The sequence below is a fragment of the Anoplolepis gracilipes genome, chromosome 9 (assembly GCF_047496725.1).
Source record: "Anoplolepis gracilipes chromosome 9, ASM4749672v1, whole genome shotgun sequence".
NCBI lineage: Eukaryota > Metazoa > Arthropoda > Insecta > Hymenoptera > Formicidae > Anoplolepis > Anoplolepis gracilipes.
Window position 1 is genome coordinate 3,671,095 of NC_132978.1, and position 23,217 is coordinate 3,694,311.

A 23,217-nucleotide genomic window follows, 5' to 3' on the forward strand; every position below is an offset into this window, starting at 1 on the left:
TGTACATTCCCAAACTTGCACATTTTTTACGGCGCAAAATATTATTTTTTTACGATATTAAAATCGATTAATGATTAATTACAGATAAATTTTTGTAATGTGTAAATGTTTAAAACTTAGGTCCAGCAAACTAAAGTGACATCCGTCCTATCCGAACCGCAACGTGCCTTATTGTCGACCATCAGTGCTGGTCACGAAGTGATCCATATCGCCGAGATGGAATTGTCTACGAAAGCTCAACTGCCCGAATTAGGGACTGATCCAGCGTCCTTAAGATGGATCGAACAAACGATCGACACCCACAAGCAAAATGTAGGCTCGCAGATCGCGGCGATGAACGCTGCGACCGCGCAGGTGGTTACGTTGACCTCGGGACCAGCAGATGACGTCGATCATACCGCGGTGGGAGCCGCGATTACTACGATTGCTACGAATTTACCAGAGATGACGAAAGGCGTGCGAATGATAGCCGCTCTCATGGACGATGATTCGTCTGGTGAGCGATTATTAGACGCCGCCAGAAAACTCTGTTCTGCGTTTTCAGACTTGTTGAAGGCCACGGAGCCGGAGACTAAAGAAGTGAGTTTATCTTGATATTAAAAAAAAAACTGCATAAAACAAAATAACAATATAACGTAAAATTAGAAAGCGTATTTAATCTGTCATTGTAAATCTTAAAGTTTCAAATTCCTCCTTTTTTCCTGCAGCCTTTCTACATAACAACGATCTACGAACAATATGTAAGCACTAACATGTCAAGACTTTATAGTGCAGCAGATAATATTATTTTTGCAAATACATTAGTTTTTTTCAACTCGATTATTAAAAGATGCGCCTGTAACCATTTTATAAGAGAATTTGTCAAATTATTATTTTAAATATTTCTATTATTATTTTTCCTCTATTTTTGCTTATATATATGTATATAAACATTAAAATTATTTTTTGTTTACATTTTAGCCACGGCAAAATCTTCTAAATGCGGCGTCGCGAGTGGGCGAGGCATCGCACCAAGTATTGACAACTATTGGCGAAGAGGATGACTCGAATCGTGAGTTGCAGGACATGTTACTTGCACTTGCTAAGGCCGTCGCCAATACTACCGCTGCTCTAGTACTGAAGGCAAAGAACATAGCAGCTACATGCGAAGATTCCGCTACACAGAACAGAGTAATATCGGCTGCAACGCAATGCGCACTGGCCACATCGCAACTTGTAGCCTGCGCCAAAGTAGTAGCGCCAACCTTACATTCGCCCGCTTGTCAGACGCAATTAATGAATGCTGTACGCGAGGTGACCAAAGCCGTGGAACGTCTAGTTCAAGTCTGCAACGAAACATGTGGCGATGAGAATCTGCTGAAGGAATTGAGTGTCGCTGCCAGCGAAGTTAGTCGCACTTTGAACGATCTTCTCAATCACATCAAGACTGCGACTAGAGAACGGGCTAAAGAGACCATTCAGGAAGGCGCGGTGGAAACTATTTTAGTTGCGACAGACAGACTCTTCGCTAGCACTGGTGACGGCAGTGAAATGGTGCGACAGGCACGAGTAGTTGGTCAAGCTACTGCACAATTGATTCAGAGCATCAAAGGCGAGGCGGAGAGACAGACGGATTCAGAGCAACAGCAACGTCTTCTAGCGGCAGCAAAACTACTTGCTGACGCCACAGCCAAGATGGTGGAGGCGGCGCGGCAGTGCGCCAGTAATCCACATGATGTAAGAATGCAGGATCAACTTCGCCAGGCAGCGGAAGAATTACGAGCCGCGACTACCGCGGCAGCGACTCCGGCGTTACGCAGAAAACTCATCACGCGTTTGGAGGTGTGCGCCAAACAAGCCGCGTCTACGGCCACGCAGTGCATCGCAGCGGCTTCCGGTGTTGGACATCATAACACGAATCCGGCCAGCCAGGAGGAACTTAATATGGAGTGCCGTACGATAGCACAACATATTCCTCATTTAGTATCGGGAGTAAAAGGCACACAGGCACAGCCAGACAATCCTACGGCGCAACTAAATCTGATAAATGCTTCCGAGCAGTTTTTGCAACCGGGTACTGCTGTGGTGAAGGCGGCTAGGGCTGTTTTGCCAACGGTCACGGATCAGGCGTCCGCCATGCAGCTGAACAATACCTCGCAACAGTTGGGATCTTCATTGGCAGATTTAAGATCAGCAGTGACGCGCGCCAGAGAAACTTGCGGTGGATTGGAGCTCGACGCAGCAGAAGAGTTGATAAATAGTTTGAAAGACGAGCTGGGCGAGTTCTACCGCGCCGTCGAAGCTGCTTCATTAAGGCCGTTACCGGAAGAGACAATGGAATCTACTGCTTTACGGCTTGGTGCTACATCGAAGAATGTTGGATTTGCTATGGCGCAACTATTGTCCGCCGCCAAGCAAGGTAACGAGAACTACACCGGAAGCGCCGCTAGAGAGACTGCGTCGGCCTTAAAAGATCTTACTTACGCCGTGCGCGGTGTAGCTGCTACATCTAATCAACCTGAGACTCAGAAGAAAGTGCTGATGACCGCCGACGACGTAATTCTGCGATCGTTGCGCTTGGTCAAGGAAGCGCGACGTGTACTGAAGAATCCCGACGATCCTGAGAACGAGGTCAACTTAGCTGCGGTCGCCAAAGATGTCTCCAATTCGTTAAACAAGTGTGTGTCCTGTTTACCAGGACAGAGAGACGTGGACGAAGCGATACGCAACATTGATGATATGGCTCAAATACTCAACACGAACGAGTTTCCGCAAACGAGCAAGAGTTATGGGTAAATAGCTTTTTTCGTTACATATTTTTTGGTTCTATAATTTTTTATTACCTCATTTATCCTTATCGCTTGCTTAGAATAATTGGTAACGATAGATACAAATTATTTCAGTTTTGTTGTACATTTTGCGATTTTTGCTTTCAGACAATTACAGAATGACCTGAATAACGCGGCCGCCAATTTGAACGATGCATCCTCAAACATAGTATCGTCTGTGCGTTCACCTGTGCAGCTTGCAAATTCGTCGAAGCAATTTACCAATGCATTTGGTAATCTATTGGGCGTAGGTATGGAGATGGCGGGTCAGACGACGATTGAGACTCGTAGCCAAGTAGTGGTGTCGCTGAAAAACGTCACTATGACATCCGGCAAACTTCTCATAACTGCCAAATCAGTCGCGGCCGATCCTACTGCGCCGAACGCGAAGAATCAGCTTTCAGCAGCGGCACGCGCAGTTACGGACTCCATCAACTATTTAGTAGATGTGTGCACTTCGGCGGCGCCCGGACAGAACGAATGCGACAACGCCATCAGGAATATTCAGTCTATGCGATCTCTATTGGATAATCCGAGCGAGCCTATCTCTGATGCATCATATTTTGAGTGCTTGGAAACTGTCATGGAGAAGAGCAAGAGCCTCGGTGATGGTATGACCGGCATCGCGAACTACGCGAAAAAGTCAGAGCATGAGAACTTTTCTGTAGCAGTCCGCGGAGTTTCCTCTTCGATTTGCGGTCTGATAGAAGCTGCGGCTCAAGCTGCTTACCTCGCGGGAGTGAGCGATCCTACATCGGTAGCAGGTAAACCAGGTCTGGTGGATCAAGCGCAATTTTTAAGAGCAGCGCAGGCCATACACAGCGGCTGCCAGAGCCTTGGTAATCCAACCACTACACAAGAGCAAGTTCTTTCGGCCGCTACCATAATCGCTAAGCACACTAGTGCGCTTTGTAACGCCTGTAGACTTGCTTCCAGCAAGACCAGCAATCCAGTAGCCAAGCGGCACTTTGTTCAGTCTGCCAAAGATGTCGCCAATTCGACGGCGTGCCTCGTTAAGGAGATTAAGGCTCTTGACAAGAATTATTCCGACGTTAATCGCGAGAAATGTGCGGAAGCTACGAAACCACTGCTCGAAGCGGTCGATAATCTCTGTACATTTGCGAGTTCTCCTGAGTTTGCGAGTCAACCGGCCAAAATATCTATTGCGGCTAGAGCTGCTCAAGAACCAATCACTAGCGCTGGCAAGTCCATTATTGACGGTTCGTGTGCCATGGTACAGGCGGCCAAAAGTCTCGCGGTCAGTCCGAAAGATCCGCCGACTTGGCAGCTACTGGCTAATCATAGCAAGAGCGTCAGCGACTCGATCAAGTCATTGGTGGCATCGATTCGCGATAAGGCACCCGGTCAGAAAGAATGCGATGCAGCGATCGAGAAGCTGTCAGCACGTATACGTGAACTCGATGCTGCCTCGCTGAGTGCGGTCTCGCAAGCACTGGTACCGCGCCGCGAAAACACCGTACAAGGATTCACCGACCAGATGGAGAGCAGCGCGAGTGAACTGCGCGAGAAACTGGAACCCTTGCGCACTGCCGCAAAGTATGAGGCGGAAAACGTCGGTCATGCCGTCAACCAGATCGCTCTTTATTCAGAACCGCTCGTTTCTGGGGCGATTGGCGCCGCATCCAACATGGTGCACTCAAAACAGCAAATGGTGTTGTTAGATCAGACGAAAACCGTGGCCGAGTCAGCGTTGCAACTGATTTACGTTACGAAGGAATCTGCTGGTAATCCGAAGGCCGTCGCGCTGCACTCTGAGGTGGATGAAACCGTCGAATCTACCAAAGATGCACTTCAGGAACTACAAAATACCCTTGAGACCATATCTACTTCCGCGGGCATCGTTACCGGTCTGATCGACACGATTTCTCGTGCGATGGTTAGACTAGAGGATCATCGAATGTCCACTATCGACACTGTGGATTCTTACGTGGATTATCAGACAAGAATGGTCGAAGCTGCTAAAGAGATTGCTCGCTTGGCGCAAGAAATGGTATATAAACTTTCGCATCAAATAATTATAAAATGTAATGTACAATGCTCTTAAATTATACACTTTTTTTATTTACAGTCTACCAAATCTAGCACAGATGTGGCCAGATTAGGTCCCCTAGCGGTCGACATATCGCACAAGTATACCCAGCTTGCTCGCGACACCTCCGGAGCATCCGCGGCCGCATCCAATGCTGATGTGTCCGCCAAACTTCGTACCGGTGTCCAAGAACTCGGCCGGGCTTGTGCAGATATTGTTCGCGCTGCTGGTACCTGTCAAATGTCACCCGGTGACGTTTATGCCCAGCGGGAAGTCGCGGAACACAGCAAGATTGTGACCGAGAAGGTATCGCAGGTGTTGGCCGCTCTACAGGCGGGTTCACGCGGTACTCAGGCGTGCATCAATGCTGCCAGTACAGTTTCTGGTATTATTGGCGATTTGGACACCACCATCATGTTTGCCACCGCTGGCACACTGCACGCCGAAAACGAAAACGATACATTCGCCGATCATCGCGAAAATATATTGCAGACGGCTAAAGCACTTGTAGAAGATACGAAGACATTAGTCGCTGGAGCAGCATCTTCGCAGGAACAGCTAGCAGTTGCAGCGCAGAATGCGGTGTCGACCATCGTCCAACTCGCCGAGGTCGTCAAGTACGGAGCGGCCAGTCTAGGCAGTCAGAATCCAGAAGCTCAAGTGATGTTGATCAACGCCGTGAAGGACGTCGCTTCCGCACTTGGTGATCTCATACACGCCACTAAGGCCGCCAGTGGCAAGCCCATCAACGATCCTAGTATGGCGCATCTCAAAGATTCTGCTAAGGTAATTCGTTTTCATGTGAAATCTTTTTCGTTTTGCTTCTATGATCAATCGTTAGTCATCGTTCTAATAACAAATGGAGCTTGTCGTGCGTTTGAAATTAACCATCTGGCTGGAGGAAGCCTGCTGTTTATAATGAAATGAGGAGATAGGTCTTTATGATAATTTTCAACGGAATAATGTGCTTAAATTAACTTGTGATTTATTAATTTGACAATGAAGCATCCCTTGAAGACTAATAAAATATGATTCATATGTTAATGAAATTCGAATAATGAGCATTTCTCTAATCGATTAATTTATCTAATAATATTTTCAGCATAATCATAGAATATATGTATACGCTCAATCTATAATTTTTACAGAACTTTTATGAAATGAAATAATAATTCTCTTATAAAAGGGAATGTGAAGACTAATAACAAATTTGCATAGTTTCGATTAATTTGTCGAATTAATAATGTTTTATTTTAACCAGCGAATGTATATCCTTCTCATTTTTTTGGGGTGGACTTTAATCGACTCATTTTGACGAACATTTTGTTCGTATTTACCTCTCTAACCGATTTCGTTGTCATTCTACTAAAATCTCGTTTACGGAAAGCATTCATCATCGTTCTCGATTATACGAAATTGTAGATACATAGGGCAAGAGTATCTCCAGACCAAAATATATATAAATATGATCGGCACTATTAAAGTCCACCTTGAATCGCTCTCCCCAACTGCTAAGCTTCGTATTTCCATCTTTTTATATGTATAATATAACATATGCGACGGATGCGTTTTATCTGGCAGAAAGTGGCATTTTTGTAAAGAATATGTTGTTTGTTTAATGATTCTCCGTGTTTTTTTTTTTTTTTTTTTGTACATGCTTCTCACCCTCTTTCGAGGGACTCGAGCGATATATAATGACCAGCAGTAGTAGTAGTATAACTTATTTGTATCTTGAATGTTTGAATCGACGATGCAAATGGTGGACTTTAATACTACGAGTCTCATATTGACGATTTTGGTCTGGCCGATTCCGGATAGGTTTTAGAGCGACAGCTGCAGCAGCAGTTTGTACATCTGAGTGACATTGGCGGCTCGGAATCGGAATGGTTCGTGTCCGATCAAGAGGAGGAACTAATCCGTCTGCTTTCCACTTCCGAGAGTTCTCAGCCGGCACAGCGGACATCCGACTTAATGTTGCTTATGTAGCCGTATTTTCCGTTCTCCTTTCGTCATTGTACTTTTTATATAGCAGTTTTGTATAAGATATACAGAGTGAGTAAAATAACATACAGGCTGTTATTCTCTGAAACTATTAAAGATAGTGAGGAAATTCTTTTTGCAATTTTTATAGTTTATTAGCGCCTTTTAATCGACAAATAAAGGGAGAGGGGGATATTGCTGTTTCTTAAAAAAATATACAAAAAATGAAACCTTATTTTTTTTATATAAATCCTAATTTAAATTAAATACTTCAATTTTTTTTTAATAAATAGATTCCTTGCAATATTCTGCGTAAAAAGTTATAAAACTATGATAGCCAAAAATTGAATAGTTTACGAGATATTTCATATTATACTTTGACATAAACTATGAAATATTTTGTAAAAAGAATTTCCTCACTTTCTTTAATAGTTTCAAAGAAAACAGTTTGTAACAAGTTATTTGGCCCATCTGTATAGCATACGTAGCCGAAGTAATATACGTGTTTGATATTTTTTACGTAGAAAATATAATGGCTAAAAATCATGTAAAACATCGGAGCGAAAGACCGAACAATTAACAGTAATCATTAATAAGATTTATCTGTCAAAATAGTTAATATTATTTCTAACATTTATATAAAGAGAACGATAATAGCTTAACATTTGGAAATAAACTCGAAAATATTGAGGGCCACACAGGACTATATCGAAATTAATTCTTTATGTAATTAATATGATGATCAGAATATCACTTTGCACTTCTTTTGAAATGGTATATTAAAATAATTTTATGTCAAGTGAATCACTTTCTTCGTTAACGACCTATTCTTTTCATCAAAGACTTTATCTCAATTCAGTTTATATCGTTTTATCGGGCGAATCATCCTAGGTACGTACGTTCTATTTACATCGATGTGTTGGATTATTAACAATCTTCTAGTTGCTTCCGCATAATTTTTTGCTTATTATTTCATTGTCAGATCATTAAATAGGCTCATATAACCACGACACGCGCATCGGGCATTAATCTTATGTATTCGTTAACACATTACGATAGCAGTATTATTTGCATTCCATTGTATTTATGCTCATTATTTTAAGATCATTATTAAAAACCTAATACTAACATAATACTAATTATATCCGTTTCTTCCGTGGATTTAATGATACAAGTGTAAAAATGATTTATTGAAAATATATAAAAAAATTCTTTATACAAAAAATATTTGATACGGAGCGGAAAGGTCGTATGATAAAAACGATTTTTTGTATATAGATTTTTTTTTATATATTCTCTTTTGCAAATATTATCAGTCATTTTATATATGGATCACCCTGTATAATTATAATTCTAATTTTCAGGTAATGGTGACGAACGTGACATCGCTGCTGAAGACAGTGAAGGCCGTGGAGGATGAACACACGCGTGGCACAAGAGCGCTGGAGTCTACAATCGAGGCTATAGCACAGGAGATTCGAGCGCTCAGTAGCTCGGAAACTCAGAAGAGCCATGTGACACCAGAGGATCTTGTACGCTGCACGAAAAGCATCACTCTATCAACGGCTAAGGCAGTTTCCGCTGGAAACAGCTGCAAGCAGGATGACATAATCGCCGCCGCCAACATGGGCAGAAAGTCTATCAGCGATATGTTAACGATCTGCAAGAGTGCGGCCTACAATTGCGCCGAGACCGCCGAACTGCGCGAGCGTACTCTTCAAGCGGGTCATGATGTCGCTATCAATTATCGAGAGTTGCTTCAGGCCATTCTGCAGATATCATCTAGATCAGGCGACGCCAAACATACTCTACCAGCGATCTCGCGCAAGATTGCGCAGAGCGTGACAGAATTGGTAGCGGTGGCAGAACTATTGAAAGGCAGCGACTGGGTCGATCCGGACGATCCTACCGTGATCGCGGAGAACGAACTACTCGGTGCGGCCGCAAGTATCGACGCAGCTGCCAAGAAATTGGCCAGTCTGAGACCGAGGAGAAGCATTCAGGTGAGTTTTCGATTATTACATACTATATCATTTCGTGATTATTTATAATATACAACAGGAACGAATGGACATCATCCCGGTTTCCGTGAGATATGTTTGATTTTCTTGGTCGTTGTGAATGATCGACCGAGAATCGAACATATTATTACGGCGATCGGAGAAATCAGCTTTTGCAGCGGATGAATTAATTAAGAACATTCGACGGTATCGTTGATTTATTCGAATGAATAAAAATTATTTTCCAAGACTGTATAATATTATTTTGAATTTTCGAAAAGATTATTGAATGCATCATTTTTTAACATATGCATTCTTTCATTTTCAATAGGAGACCACCGAAGACATGAATTTTGATGAAATGATTTTGGAAGCCGCCAAGTCAATTGCCGCCGCTACCTCGGCTTTGATAAAAGCCGCCAGTGCCGCTCAACGAGAACTCATCGCCACCGGCAAAGTGTCGCGCACGCCGTTGACCAGTTCCGATGATGGTCAGTGGTCCGAAGGCCTTATTTCGGCTGCTCGAATGGTGGCCGCCGCCACTCACAGCCTCGTGGAATCCGCGAACGCTCTCGTTCAAGGCGTAAGCTCCGAAGAAAAGTTGATCTCCAGCGCTAAGCAGGTTGCCAGCAGCACGGCGCAACTGTTGGTTGCTTGCAAGGTCAAGGCTGACCCTGACAGTGAGAGCACGAAACGTTTACAGGCGGCCGGTAATGCCGTAAAACGTGCTACCGATAATCTCGTACGTGCTGCGCAACAGGCTATCCAACAGGAAGAGGACAGATCATTGGTCCTAAACCGCCGTATGGTAGGCGGTATTGCGCAAGAGATTGACGCACGTTCGGAGGTATTACGAATTGAGCGCGAGCTGGAGGAAGCCCGAGGCAGACTTACCGCCATTCGTCTGGCCAAATACAAGAATCGATCAGATCTGGCTGACGGCGACGGCGACGTAGCGGTCGATCAAAGCGGCTATCAGAGCTACACTACTCGATATGAGACGAGAGCGTACGAGCCGCAAACCACGCCCTCGCCCATTCAAACGATGAATCACACTCTGGACCAGCTGCAGTCTACCACACAGCACATCAGTCAATTCGGCGGCGATCGGCAGAATCTGATCAGTCCAGAAAAGGTACACTCCACGCAAAGCACGCTGGAGAGGAAGATGAAGGACAGTCAGTACCGATCCACCGTAGATCAGTATGGATCCCTGGACAGAAAGTACATCATCGACGGTCATCAAGAAAGAAGTCCATATGTCGTCACCGAAAGGAAGATTATAACAGACAATTCTCCTGGCCAGTACAGCTCGATCGAACGGAGGATCAATCAGGAGAGTTATATCGCGGAAAAGAGACACGCAGACGGTATCCCTTCGTATACGCCGCCGCCACCTCCGCCACAACACATTTTGTACTCCCCAAAACCTCCTTTGACGATCCCTAAAATTATTCAGGAACCAACTTTCAATGATCCGAAGTCTCCGCAGGATCAGCAAAAATATCCGACCGATCGGTTCTCAAGCGTCAGCCCGATGAGTACGTTCCGTTCTGAGAAGCAAGTGGACACTCAACGATTCAGCGGCGGTGTTCCGCAGCATCAAACCTTTAAGAATATTGAGAGTAAGGCCGTCCCCGGTGGTAGAATCGAAACTATCACGACGAAGACGTACACGTCTACGCCCGGCAAGAGCAGCAGCTCTAACTATGAGGCTGCAGAGGAGATCAAGGAATACACAACATCCGGCAACGATCTGTCGACGTTCAAGAGCTTTGACAACGATACCCTTGAGGAACACACGATGAAGCAGTCGATGCACAAAGTCACGGAGAAGAAAACCGTTACTATGACGATGTCGAGTCGACAAGAATCCAACACAAAGACCTTCCGTTATGAAGATAAGCAATGAAATTGAAAATAACGAAACGCGACGGAATCCATTCGCACGGTAATTTCGTCTAAAAGTAATTTTAAGAAAGCGATCCGTCTAATTTGTATGGCTTTTAAAAGAACGCACTATAGAAACGCGATAAAGGTACAGCGCAAAATTGTTTTAACAAAATAGTCTGTCAATTAAAATCAGTAATGTATTCAGCTTTTGTACCGAGATCGGAATAAGAATAATTCCGCAATGATACTTCAGGTATTTCATAGCAAAAATGTTCAATTTCTAAACATATTGTGCGTTATACGTCAAGAACGTACATTCAATTTATCGTTTCGCTGTCTCGAAGCAAAGAGAAACGACAAATTATATATACGTAGAAACAAATATAGAAAGTGCCCTTAGATAGATGTAACACTCGTGCTTTCAATCTGTAGCCTTACGAACGTATTTCGATAGCCGTATACAACTATCTTACGATGACGAGATTGCACGTAATATTACATACTTCGGAAATATAAGGAAACAAACTAACTGTTCACCTCTGTATTCGCGCAGTAAGGTTTCTTTTTTTTTTTTGCTTACCGTACTTCTCGAGGATATTTAGACATATGATAATCGCGCTTGGTTTAATGTAGAATTTAATTTTATGTTTACTCATTTACGGGTTAAGAAAAACCACGAATTAACAAGAGAAGCAACATATCATTTAATTTTATTAATTTTTCCGATGCCGCGCGGCACCGATACCGGGCCGGCGAAGCACCATTACTATTAACACTTTCCGCTTTCTCGATTAATTCTTTTTCCCCCTTTCTACTCCGGCGTCTCTATTTATTCCGAGAATCCTCAGCTGTCGCAAAACTCCTTCTTTCTATCTGTCTTGATCCGACTGTTATTATGTTTCTTTTAGTGCGCGATTAATGTGCCTGTAGGCGGTGGCTCGTTTTCGATTTTTATTAATGTAATAAAGCTTATATTCGCGCGAGTCTAGTTAGACTTTCGTGAGTGATCGATTAGTGCAATTGTTAGTCTCCCTTTTTGCGAATAGACATAGGTTACTATTATATAACTATCCCGTAGTATGCGAAATTCGGGAAGTCTTCACGATGTCTAAAGCTAAGGATTTCCAACGAGAAAAGTGCCTAAGTTTAATGAGCTACCGCTTCCTTTCTTAACCTAGCGATTCTATAGGAAGTTTTTAATATTTTTACCAAAAATCAAATGCTTTATTAATGTGTTTAATAGATTGCAGAGCAAACATCAAAGCTCTTCCAAAGCGATACGCGTACTCGGTTTCTTTTTTTTTTTTTTTTTTTTTTTTTTTTCTATCGTCTTATACCTTTTAAGAGTATCAACCGTTTATTATGAGTTTTTTTTTATAGATTCGCACAAACTGACCTCTCAATAATAATGAGAGACTTGATCGCTGATTCTGTCAATCAGATTCAGTCATGTCAGTTGTATCTGTCCTGTATTGTCGTTGTATTATAAAGCGATACCGGAAGAATTATCATATTAATTTGATAAATATTGGATGTAGGCGAGAATAATTGCAGGATTAGAGACATGAAAAAATTAAATATATAAGTAACATACGCGATCGGTTTGTGCGAGTCTTTGTATCTAAAGGAATGTGCCATGATATATTATGAATGTACCGAAAGATAATGCGAATTATATAATGATTATATATAGATTATATATTATATATGTTATATACGAGATGTTTTCTCGTATATATACAAGATAATGTAGCGAGATCTTTGCGATTTAAATAATTTTTTCATATATTGTTTTAACGGTTTCTAATAATTGACTATGTAGAGGATATTTTTATATGTAGTTTATAGAGGCTGCATGCGCGCGAGATATCTGGTTCTAATACTGGCTCGATCCTAATATCGGCGTTTATTAGAGTCTTCATAATGTGTCTATAATAGTATCAGCGAAGTGCAGATGTTCTTCCATAAAATTAATAACGAATTTTTCAGAAGGAACAGTCTTATCAAAAATAACTAATATCTCTTTATATCTACGAGAATCATCTCCTCTCTCATTTTGGTTTCCGTTCGCCGTTTTCGATTATATTACTGTTAATTGTTCAGTAAATTATATATTTGATATAATTAATTTAATTAATTATCATCGGATGTACTCGATTTAATTGATTTAATTAATTATCGTTGAAGAAGTTAAAAATAAGATCATTATAAAAAAAGTTTTAAAAAACACAGACTTTTTTTCGCTGTGATTTATAATCGAAAATCTATAAATCAAGTAGTTTTATGATTACATCGCCGCGTAAAACTCTACAAGCATTTCTTCGTGTAAAAATTATTGTTATCGCAAGAGAAATTTTGAATTGGATGATTTTAAATATCCGCATTTATGTATCATTGAACTTAAATCCACAACAATTTAATCATTTGCTTAAACATTAATTTTTTTAAGCAAATTTTCTGTAAATTTTTAAAGTTATATATACATATATGCATATATATATACATATATATATATATATACATACATACATATATATATATATATATATATATACATACATTATATATATATAAAATTTATATATATATACATTGCAGATCTGTTTTATGGAATGTTATGAGCTACAACGTTATGTTGATTTTACATCGCTCTTTTTATCTATTATTATTAATCTTGATTATATACGAAAGATATTATCGTTATTATTACCATTATGGTTTGTATTATTAATCTTTTTATTGCTATTATTGAATCTAAATGTTTATACTCACACACATATACAGACGTAATTAATAAAGAATTTCTAACATTGTTGCTTGCTTCCTAAAATTTATCCAAAAAATCCTTTGATATATTCGTTAATTATTTAGAAGTTTATTGAATTGATCGAAACTTTTACATCAATGATAGTTGTGTATTACTTGTTAGACTTCTTTACACAGTGTTTTTTTATTGATTGAAAGAATACACAAAAGATGAGTCTATGTGCATGCAGTTATTACTTACATAATACTTGTTAAATTTGTTCATTTTGTATTATAAATAGAGAGATGTAAAATAAAGAGATGAATCTTGAATTATTTTAATAGAAGAAAAAATGCAATTAGCACATCGTATATAAAAAAAAAAAACTAACATAACATTAAAAAGACATCATAAAAAATATATAAACAAACTTGATTTTTGAAATTACACGATATAAGATAAAAAGAAATGATAGTCATAAATCCTTAGATATATATAATATCATTGAATTATATATAATAATATCATTGAATTATATATAATAATATCCTATATTGAAATTCTGTTATAAATATTTATAAAATACTGTTTTCTTACATATTTGCCACATAACTTTAAATGAAAGACAAAGTGATAATTTACAATTTTATTTTATGAATATATTATTAAAATAAAAGTGCAAAATAAGAAGAAATTTATACAATTTTACAAATTGCAAGACATATTGTTTAATTCCGACGAGTTCACTAAACAGATATTCGATTATAAAAGAATTTGATAGAAGTTAATGAGGCAGATACATATTACGTGTTTCTAAAAATAAAAAAAGAAACAAAATAAACAATATACATATAAGTAATCTTTAACCTTAATGCACATAATTTATTATTTGTTTCTGATTTAGATAATGTTATGTTAATTGAAAATTTACACATTAAATATTAATCTGTAACCTTAAGCCATGCACAGAATAAAACATAGACTACTTACATATTACCAAGTATAAAAAAAGCTTATTAATGATAACAATGTATATAAATTTCAATAACTAGAGAGAGTCAGTCTTATAACATTAATTTCATGTAACAACGTTAAAAAAATTAACGAAATGTAAAGAAAGGGCTCAATCCTTACGAAAATTTAATACTGCAATTATTAAGAAAAATTCAGTAATTAAATACTAGTAATATTTCAGTAATTTTTTTGGCTAGTACTGTAGTAGTGATGTAAGCACTGATTAAAGTAATTAAAATTATTATTATTATTAATCATTAATAATAATAAAATTATTGGTATTAACAAAAGATTAAAAATTATTGATAAATAATACTTGGATAGTTCTTCCAAAAATCAGTTTAATATCTGAATTTCCCTGTATGAAGATCAGAAATTATATTGAATATAGATAGAAATACTTTTACAATCGAAGGCGTTGTAATACAGTATACATTCCAGGGCATAAAATGTTTATAGGTGCCAATAATTTTATATCCAAAAACATGAGAATTGATCACTTGGTCCATGCAATAACCTGCCGATTTAATAATTATTTATAATAATTTTTGAATTATCATGTTTATTTCATCTTTAAAAATGTATTTTATTAGAAAATAAGATATAAAATATATTAATACCTTAACAGTGCCACATAAAACAAATACAAAAATAAATAAAAATTAAAAAATAAGAAATATATATAAAAATTTAAAATATAAAAAATAAATAAAAAAGTCAAATAAAACGGAACTATTGTATTATGTTTTCGTCATGATTTCTTATTAAATCGTTGTCAGAGAAATTTAACTCTGTTACTAAAAAATCTGATTTGCGTTTTTTCTGTATGAAACTGGATAATTTAAAATCTTTTATAAAAGTACATAAAAACCTGTTCCCACAATCGTGTCCAAACAACATTATCTAGAGGACATTATCTTATTTGTTATTTAATTGTAACAATTGCGATGGCTCTTATATCAGGCAGACAAAGAGGTTATTGAAGTCTCTCTTAGAACACCGCAATCATATTAATAAATCCCTCCAAGTTTAATCATCAATAGGTTAAACCATTTTTGTTGGGATGATATAAGAAGGAACTTTATAGACGTTATTATAGACGCCTTATCGAGATGCTTTTCATAAAACAAAGGAAAAATTAGAGTTGAATCTGCAGAGTGATACCGAATCACTCCACCCTTCTTCTTATTGAGACGAAAGTTCTAAATATTTTGATGACTGTTCTATTTCTTATTTCTTTGTGTTTTCGCTCTGTTATTGATCTCGGACGGTCATAACATGTTTGTCTGCTACTATTTCCATTATATGCTTGTCTGTCTTTTATTCCGTTATATTCCGTTATGTCTCCGCGTTACCGAGATGTCAGAAAACTCGGTTGATCGATTTGTTTTCGTGTTTATATGGATCTTTCAATGGAGTCTGCGTTTTAATATTAACGTAGTATTTAATATTCGGTTTTATCAATCTTAAATTATTAATTTTAAAACGGTACTTTGATTTCGGATTTTTCATGTCACAAGTTCTTGGAAAAACTGTGTGGATAAATTTTAATTGTCGCTTGCTTTCAGAATACATTGTCTTTGCGGAAATAAGTATGTTATTGCGTATGCGAGCATTTTTGTTTGTAATTTAATATTTCAATATTTTTATATATTCGGATTTATTTCATAAGATTGTTTTGTTTCATTTCTGACTGTCATATTTTTAATCTTTGACACTGATTAAAAGTCAGACAAGGACAGAAATTGAGAATTTTGTTACTTGCGCTATTTTTTTAAATGTTTGTATATAAAATCTTTTGTATTTATACTTTTACACGTATAATGATTAAAATTCTCGTGCATTTAATTTTTAAATACTAACTTTATTTTTTAACTTTGTTTCTTCAGACACTTCTTTATTTAATTAATTATTGAAGCCTTATTTTTGTCTCTAAAAAAATTACTTAATTTTAAAAATTAATTGATGAGGATTATATTTAACAATAATTAATTTTAAAAATTGATTAATTAATATTGAATCCTTGATAAATATTATCAGCTTTGATAGATTTCTGTAAAATTATTTAAAATTATATATTATTTAAAAAGATACATTTTGGAATAATGTATTACATTATAATATACGCTTTTACAATATTATATCGCATTATGCTCCAAATTCTTTTACCAATAAATAAATTTGCAATTATGACTAATAAATGTAAGACGAGTAAGTATAATATTGATAGCATGGCAATAAAAATCTTTTCTTAGATATAAAAATGTATATAAAATAATAATATGCATAAAGTAATTGTTAGACATATGTTAAAAATAGATTATTTTTAAGAAATGTTTTTTACATTTACAATTAGTGTCAACAAGTATTATGAATCCTTGGAATGGTATCTAATTTCTGAATATAATATTTGTCAATTTTTTTATATCCTTATCTCTTCTATATTTGTTAATAAATATTTATATTTTATATATATATATATATATATCTTCAAAAGGTGTCAGTATCAGTTTCAACAATCAGTCAATATCAATATTAACATTATTAGTAACTTCTTAATGTCAATTAGTACTGATACACTTAGTACTAAATGATGATATATAATAAAACAAAACCAACGTTCATGCTGTGTGTTAGATTAAATAATGTGCACAATTGTGCTTTGCTGTGACATTATAAATGTCGATTATGGAAAAGTCTAGCCTATTACTGATATACATATTTCATCGATAGATGCTATATAATTTACTCTTTTCTATCGTAAATCTGAAATGCTTTTTGTGCTTTTATCCTTTTGATATTTATACACTATAAATTAATATTCATTTAGGCTTCTTTTATTTTTTATTACACACAGCATGAACGTTGGTTTTGCTTTATTATATATCATCATTTAGTACTAAGTGTATCAGTACTAATTGACATTAAGAAGTTACTGATAATGTTAATATTGATACTGACTGACTGTTGAAACTGATATTTTAATATATTATATTACAAAGCAGCGATCAGTTAAATCTTCCTAATCTGTTCAAATCTTTATTCAATATACTAACAATAAATATAATATTTGTAATAATAATGTAAATCATTAAAATTTTGATAAAAAGCTTAAGTTTTACTTTATTTTACGTATTCAACTTTCTTCATAATATTTTATTATTAATGTTTTGCTAAATTTATTTGTAAAAGTAATTCAGAAAGAATATGCAATAAAATCGGAAATATTTAACTTATAGGTTTAAGAGACTACAAGAATCAATTTTGTATCAGAATATAACAAATAAAATTCTTTAAAATTCTATAATATCTATATTTTTGCAAAATTGCACAATTTTTGATTCTGATATTTCACTAATTGTAAAGTTATCAGAAGAAAATTTACAATGAATTTAACTCGATTTTACTTTTTAATGTTTAATTACTATAAATTGTATTATTAATATAATTAATATCAAAATATAAATAAATATATAATTAATATAATATTATAATGTGTGTGACAAGCGTCGATTATAGCAAAACAATAATATATATCTCAAAAATTTATATAGGAATATTCCTAAAGAGAAAGAAGAAATATTATACAGGGTGTCGATATTTTTTAATTAATTTCTCAATAATCATTCCGAAAATCGCAAAAACGATACAGAACTTTTTTGCTCAGTTTGATCCGCTCTATCTGTACACGAGAGATTTTTTACAAACTACCGGACACCCTGTACATTAAACAGATGAATTACTCATCACATAGAGAATGTAAATTTTATTGGAGGAAAGTCTTCTCCCGATGATTGAAGAACTTCCTGTGCTCAACAGGAAATATGCTACTAAATAGATTATACTCGGAAACATTTCAAATGGAGCTTGCTGTGAAATAATCAATATGCTCGATTCTCTTCTTCTTTGATTATGATGTAGAATGAAGATGGGCTTCTTATTTTCGAATAGATAGAACTTCCTACGACGAAGAGGAGATATGTACGATTGCATATGCTGATGTAACTCGTCATATGCAGCAATTGTTATGAATCGATGCGTCATCAACACATCCTCACCCAATCAGTGTGGATGAAATTTCATGACGGGTATATCCGTTGTTAGCAAATATCTGTATTGAAGATCAGTCTTTTCGAATGATCTCTCGAGATAGAAAGGAAAAAACTATTCTCATTTTTCTAATGTTTTCTTATTTAAAGCTGGATTTGTACACATCAGCTACGTTGCTTTTTACGCATCATTATGTGTATATATTTTGTTGATCATCCTTTTATGATAGGTCAATTATTTGTTAATATATATGATAAGATTGCAGTACTCAAATATCATAAAGAACGGAAGAAAAAGTTAAAGGTTAATAATAATTAAATAAGCCAATATATTACAAGCAAACAAAAAACACTTATTATCACATAATATAAAAAACAAATTGTACATGACTCTAGATGATAGTCGTTGATAAATTATAATTGGAGATTGTCTCTCTTATATAAAGGCCTTTAGCGTTTGCAAAATTTTATAAGTACAGATTTTGGTGGAAGAAACTGTCACGGCAAATATTTTGATCCATTCGGAAAGAATGTGAAATATACACATACGTTTTACTGTACGATGACAGCTTTCTATCAAAAGGTGAATAAAATAAAATTTCATTTTTTAGTGTATAATATGATTGCTTCGAGATTAATTTAAAATAATTAATTAAAAATTAAAGATTTTAATAGTGAATAGATTTTGAAATAGTATTTAAAAATTGCTGACTATTTTATTTTTTATTTTATATTTGTTTTAATGTGTTTTTTTTCCTCAAAAATAGATTCAGTACTCGGAACTTTGCAAATCTCAAGACAATTTGAATCGTCTCACAACAATGCCGCCATCAAACGAATTGAACCCTACGTTGACGAGAAACAATGAAGAAATGGGTAAGAATTTGTTGAATGCAAAAAATGATATTGCTCTCAAAGAAGAGATCCAAAAGAACAGCGATTTCACGAGCGACTTTAAATCTACTATTGATAGTTGCAACAAGTCGGCTCCTGCTTCATTAAAGCGCCTCACTGATCAGCACAAGCAATTCGTAACAATGTGCAAACAGGAACTCGGCAGCAGCGATTTGCCGATGGATTTCGATCGATGGACACTCAAAGAGCAATATGATCATCTCATAAACAACACTAGCAAATATTTTCCGAACATACCCGAATCCCTGAGATTCATTTTGCCGGCGACCTTCGAGGATGGAGACTGCGATCGACCGGCGAATGAGAGGCCTGATTGGTTAGATATAGACAAGTTTTATCGCGGACAACAATTCGCCATGCGTTATTATTGTAGCCTGTCCATAAGCATGCTGACGAGTCTACTACTACTATTCTGTTTTGCTGACGGATTGAAACCGATGATCCTCACCCAGAAGTCTAACACGCCATATCGCGCCTTCAAGCGCAACTTGTCAACAATTAGACGTCTTAGAAATTGGTTTACAAGCGATCCTTGGTGCGAAGGGACGCAGGCATACCACGACATCCAGACGGTACGAAGCCTGCATCGTACCATGAGACAGAAATTATGCAACACAAGCGACGATCAAATTGATCAAGCCAGCAGGATTCCAAATATAAAGTGTCCGGCGATTCAGACGATCGTGAGAGACTTTGCGGACACGTGTCCAACAGCGAAAAACTGGCAATGTCCGTACACGATGTCAAAGATGAAGGGTTTGAATCAGGGTGATATGTCAGGCATGCAATTTATCAGCATGGGTCTTCTAGTACTCTATCCGAAGCAATTTGGAGTGTATGATGCCAGCGCCGAAGACTTGGAAACGTTCTGTCATCTCTGGCGCGGGTTTGGCTATCTACTGGGTATCGAGGATCAATATAACTTCTGTCGTGGCAATTTGCAAGACGTACGTCAACGTACTGAAGACTTTATCGAGCATTGGGTAAAACCAAACTTCGTCACAGTGACGGCAGAATGGGAGCACCTATCCATGTGTCTTTGTAAAGGCGCAAATGCAATCGGTTGTAACTTAAACAGTTACAAAGTGATTCTGCTTTACCTATGTGACATAATTAAGCTCAATATGCCTCGTTTGTATAAGTCTCTCAGTTTATCGGAAAGAATAACGTACGTGCAATTGAAATTTCTATTCCGTTTGATGAAATTGCCAGGTATTCGTCGCGTTTTGAACGCGATGTTTCACAAAAATGTGAATCAAGCGGCAGCCTTCGGACCTAAAAAACTTGCCAAACTTAAAGAGAAGTCAGCCAGAATCGTCCCAGAACTTGTCGAACAAATTTAAGTCATCCAGTTAAAAAAAAATTTCTATGATTTATTAACTTTTGACATCTTTTAATTCTAGGTATTAATAATCGGATTATGTTTTTCCAGTCTCTTTGCTTTTAAATTTAAAGTTATGTATTGCTCGTGTATTTATTATGTATGATAATATTAATATTAGTTATTATATAGATTATAATATTAGTTTATTAGAACCAACGTGCGACGCGAAAGATGCCACGATCAGTTTTAATATCGAGATCGGGATACGGATGGTGGAGTCTTCCTCGTGAAGATTCTTGTCAGATCATCATGGTGCCGATGATATAACAGACCTTATCGCAACAGACAGCGTTAAAAAATAAAAAAGGACAGAAATAGCATTCGGGAAGGTATATCTATCTTTTTCTTTCGATCACGTGATGGGAACTGATCCCTATCCCTATATGAGTGAAGACAATAGGTCAATATTCATAGTCTATTCTTATATTTAAGATCTTATTCAATTAATGAAATAGCTGCATACAGCTATAGACATATGTATATTACTTTACTTTCTTCTCATCAATTCTCATCTACTAAACGTGTATACGCTTCGTCTTTACTCTTTCTTATCAGTCTGCACTACGCAATCGAAAAAAACATAGATAATACTTTCCAAAAACATTTTTGCTTTTTATATCTTTTAACTAAATGAGCAAAGATCAAAAGATCAATTAATTTTTTAATTAAAAGATATAAAGAATTGAAATAATTGAGATTAATTGGGGAATATTATTTATGTTTTTCTTTTGATCACGTGATCGGGATTGATAGAAAAGACAAAGGTGAAGACGAAGAATCAAGAATCTACTATATATGTCTAGGGCTGCCTTTTACAGAAGCCAATTTGCGAGCGTTACCTAATTCTATTGTTCTGACATAGTCGTTGCATTTTAGTATTTGGCGTATACGGACTTTGCCTGAGATACTTTGCGTATTCGGGCTATGCCCCGATCTATTTAGCGTACAGGTTTCGCCCGAAACTTTTGATAAAATTTTGCGATAGCGGACGTCAAGCGATTTGAGCTTCCGAAGCCTTCAAAGTGACGAGTGATCTCGTTCGAGATCGACGTTTAAGATTTCGACGTCGCATCTTGTATCTTGCACTCTCTTTTTAGAGATTCGTGTATCGCGTATCGATTTTGCATTTTGTGTAAATATCGATGCGTGTCACGATTTGTGTCTTCGCAAAAGTTGTATTTTTCACATGCTTTGTATGCGTTTCATGTATCTTGTACTCCCTTTTGCATTGTTCGAGTGTGTAGCGTGCGAAATATATTAGCCGCTTTTGCGTTTGTGTGAATCTCGAAAGAGTGACGTATCGACAAAATATTTCACGTGTATCGTTAATTAGAACGTTCACGTAATTGCATTGCGTGCATTATTGCAGTGTGAGTCGATTATGATTGTTGCCTGACTGTCGTATTATTTATTATATTGGATATTCTCTGTCTACTTTAAAAATTAAAAATTAAAGATTAGGTAGATATTACAACTACAACAACAAGAACATTACATAATCGGGATTTCGAATTCCATATCGTAATTAGAGCCTTCCTGCCTAAATTAATTACTTGCAAACGGCCAGCGATCTTTCTTATACTGCAAATTGTATTGCAAATTCGGCGCAATTATTTTGGACTATATCATTTATTACAATATCTCAATTTTGATATGGTATTTATATAAGGTAAACAATGATAAAATTCTATTTTTTATTACCGTAAATACATTTATGTTTTAAAATGATCTTTTCTTATTAATTTCATACTATGTCTATGTAAATATTGATTAATTATAATTTTTTATATGATCAAAAGTAAATACGTTTTGAGGCTTAATGAAATATTAGCCCACAAAATGTTGTACTTTTTATTTTTATACTAGAGAAAGAAAAAGAGTATACATAGATGCTGTCTTTCAAAATTAATACCAAAAATTATTACATTAAAGGATATCTTTCCATGTTTTAAAGAGAAAAATATTTATTATAACAAGAGAATTGTTTTTATTTATTAATTTATAGTTATCATTTAAAAATCTATATTCTTATGTTCTATATATCATATTATAATATACAACTTTTAAGAAGTTTTAGACATCAATGTTAATAAACAAGTTTTAGAGATAGTCCATTAGACCCCGCATGAAAAGCATGTCACGAAAATCTAGGCTTTTACTAAATCAATAATCTCGTCTATTTAAACTATTATTTTATAATAAACTTGTATTTTTTCTTATAATGGATATTCCAAAGAATATTTTTAGTAAAAAAAAGATCGATTTATTTTGTTTTAATATGTTGAAAACTTGCTCAATGCTTACGTTGGCCGTTCTACCCCACGTTCCCCTATATGTTTGGAAATTAGATGATTTGAGTTATCAATTTTTTTATTATAG

General features: G+C 36.2%; 2 protein-coding genes across 10 annotated transcripts in view; both read left to right on the forward strand.

Annotated features, from left to right (window-relative positions):
- Rhea (Talin_middle and talin-RS domain-containing protein rhea) overlaps positions 1 to 13,540 on the forward strand; it is a 64,216-nt gene extending 50,676 nt beyond the window's left edge. For 7 of the 9 annotated variants that reach the window (XM_072899925.1, XM_072899923.1, XM_072899924.1 and 4 more), the window contains 7 exons: positions 121 to 579; positions 708 to 740; positions 961 to 2,771; positions 2,916 to 4,818; positions 4,897 to 5,643; positions 8,202 to 8,840; positions 9,169 to 13,540. In XM_072899925.1, the coding sequence (XP_072756026.1) occupies positions 121 to 579; positions 708 to 740; positions 961 to 2,771; positions 2,916 to 4,818; positions 4,897 to 5,643; positions 8,202 to 8,840; positions 9,169 to 10,749 (7,173 nt within the window). In that variant the 3' untranslated portion in view covers positions 10,750 to 13,540. Of the gene's footprint in view, positions 1 to 120; positions 580 to 707; positions 741 to 960; positions 2,772 to 2,915; positions 4,819 to 4,896; positions 5,644 to 6,675; positions 7,888 to 8,201; positions 8,841 to 9,168 lie in introns of those variants that run through there. The other 2 variants (XM_072899929.1, XM_072899922.1) reach the window with 2 other exon arrangements.
- Positions 13,541 to 18,912: 5,372 nt separating this feature from the next.
- Positions 18,913 to 22,504, forward strand: LOC140669386 (uncharacterized). The gene is made up of 2 exons (XM_072899174.1): positions 18,913 to 19,122; positions 19,307 to 22,504. Exons 1-2 carry the CDS (start codon positions 19,102 to 19,104, stop codon positions 20,795 to 20,797), a joined length of 1,512 nt encoding a protein of 503 aa, XP_072755275.1. The 5' UTR covers positions 18,913 to 19,101; the 3' UTR covers positions 20,798 to 22,504.
- The last annotated feature ends 713 nt before the right edge of the window (positions 22,505 to 23,217 follow it).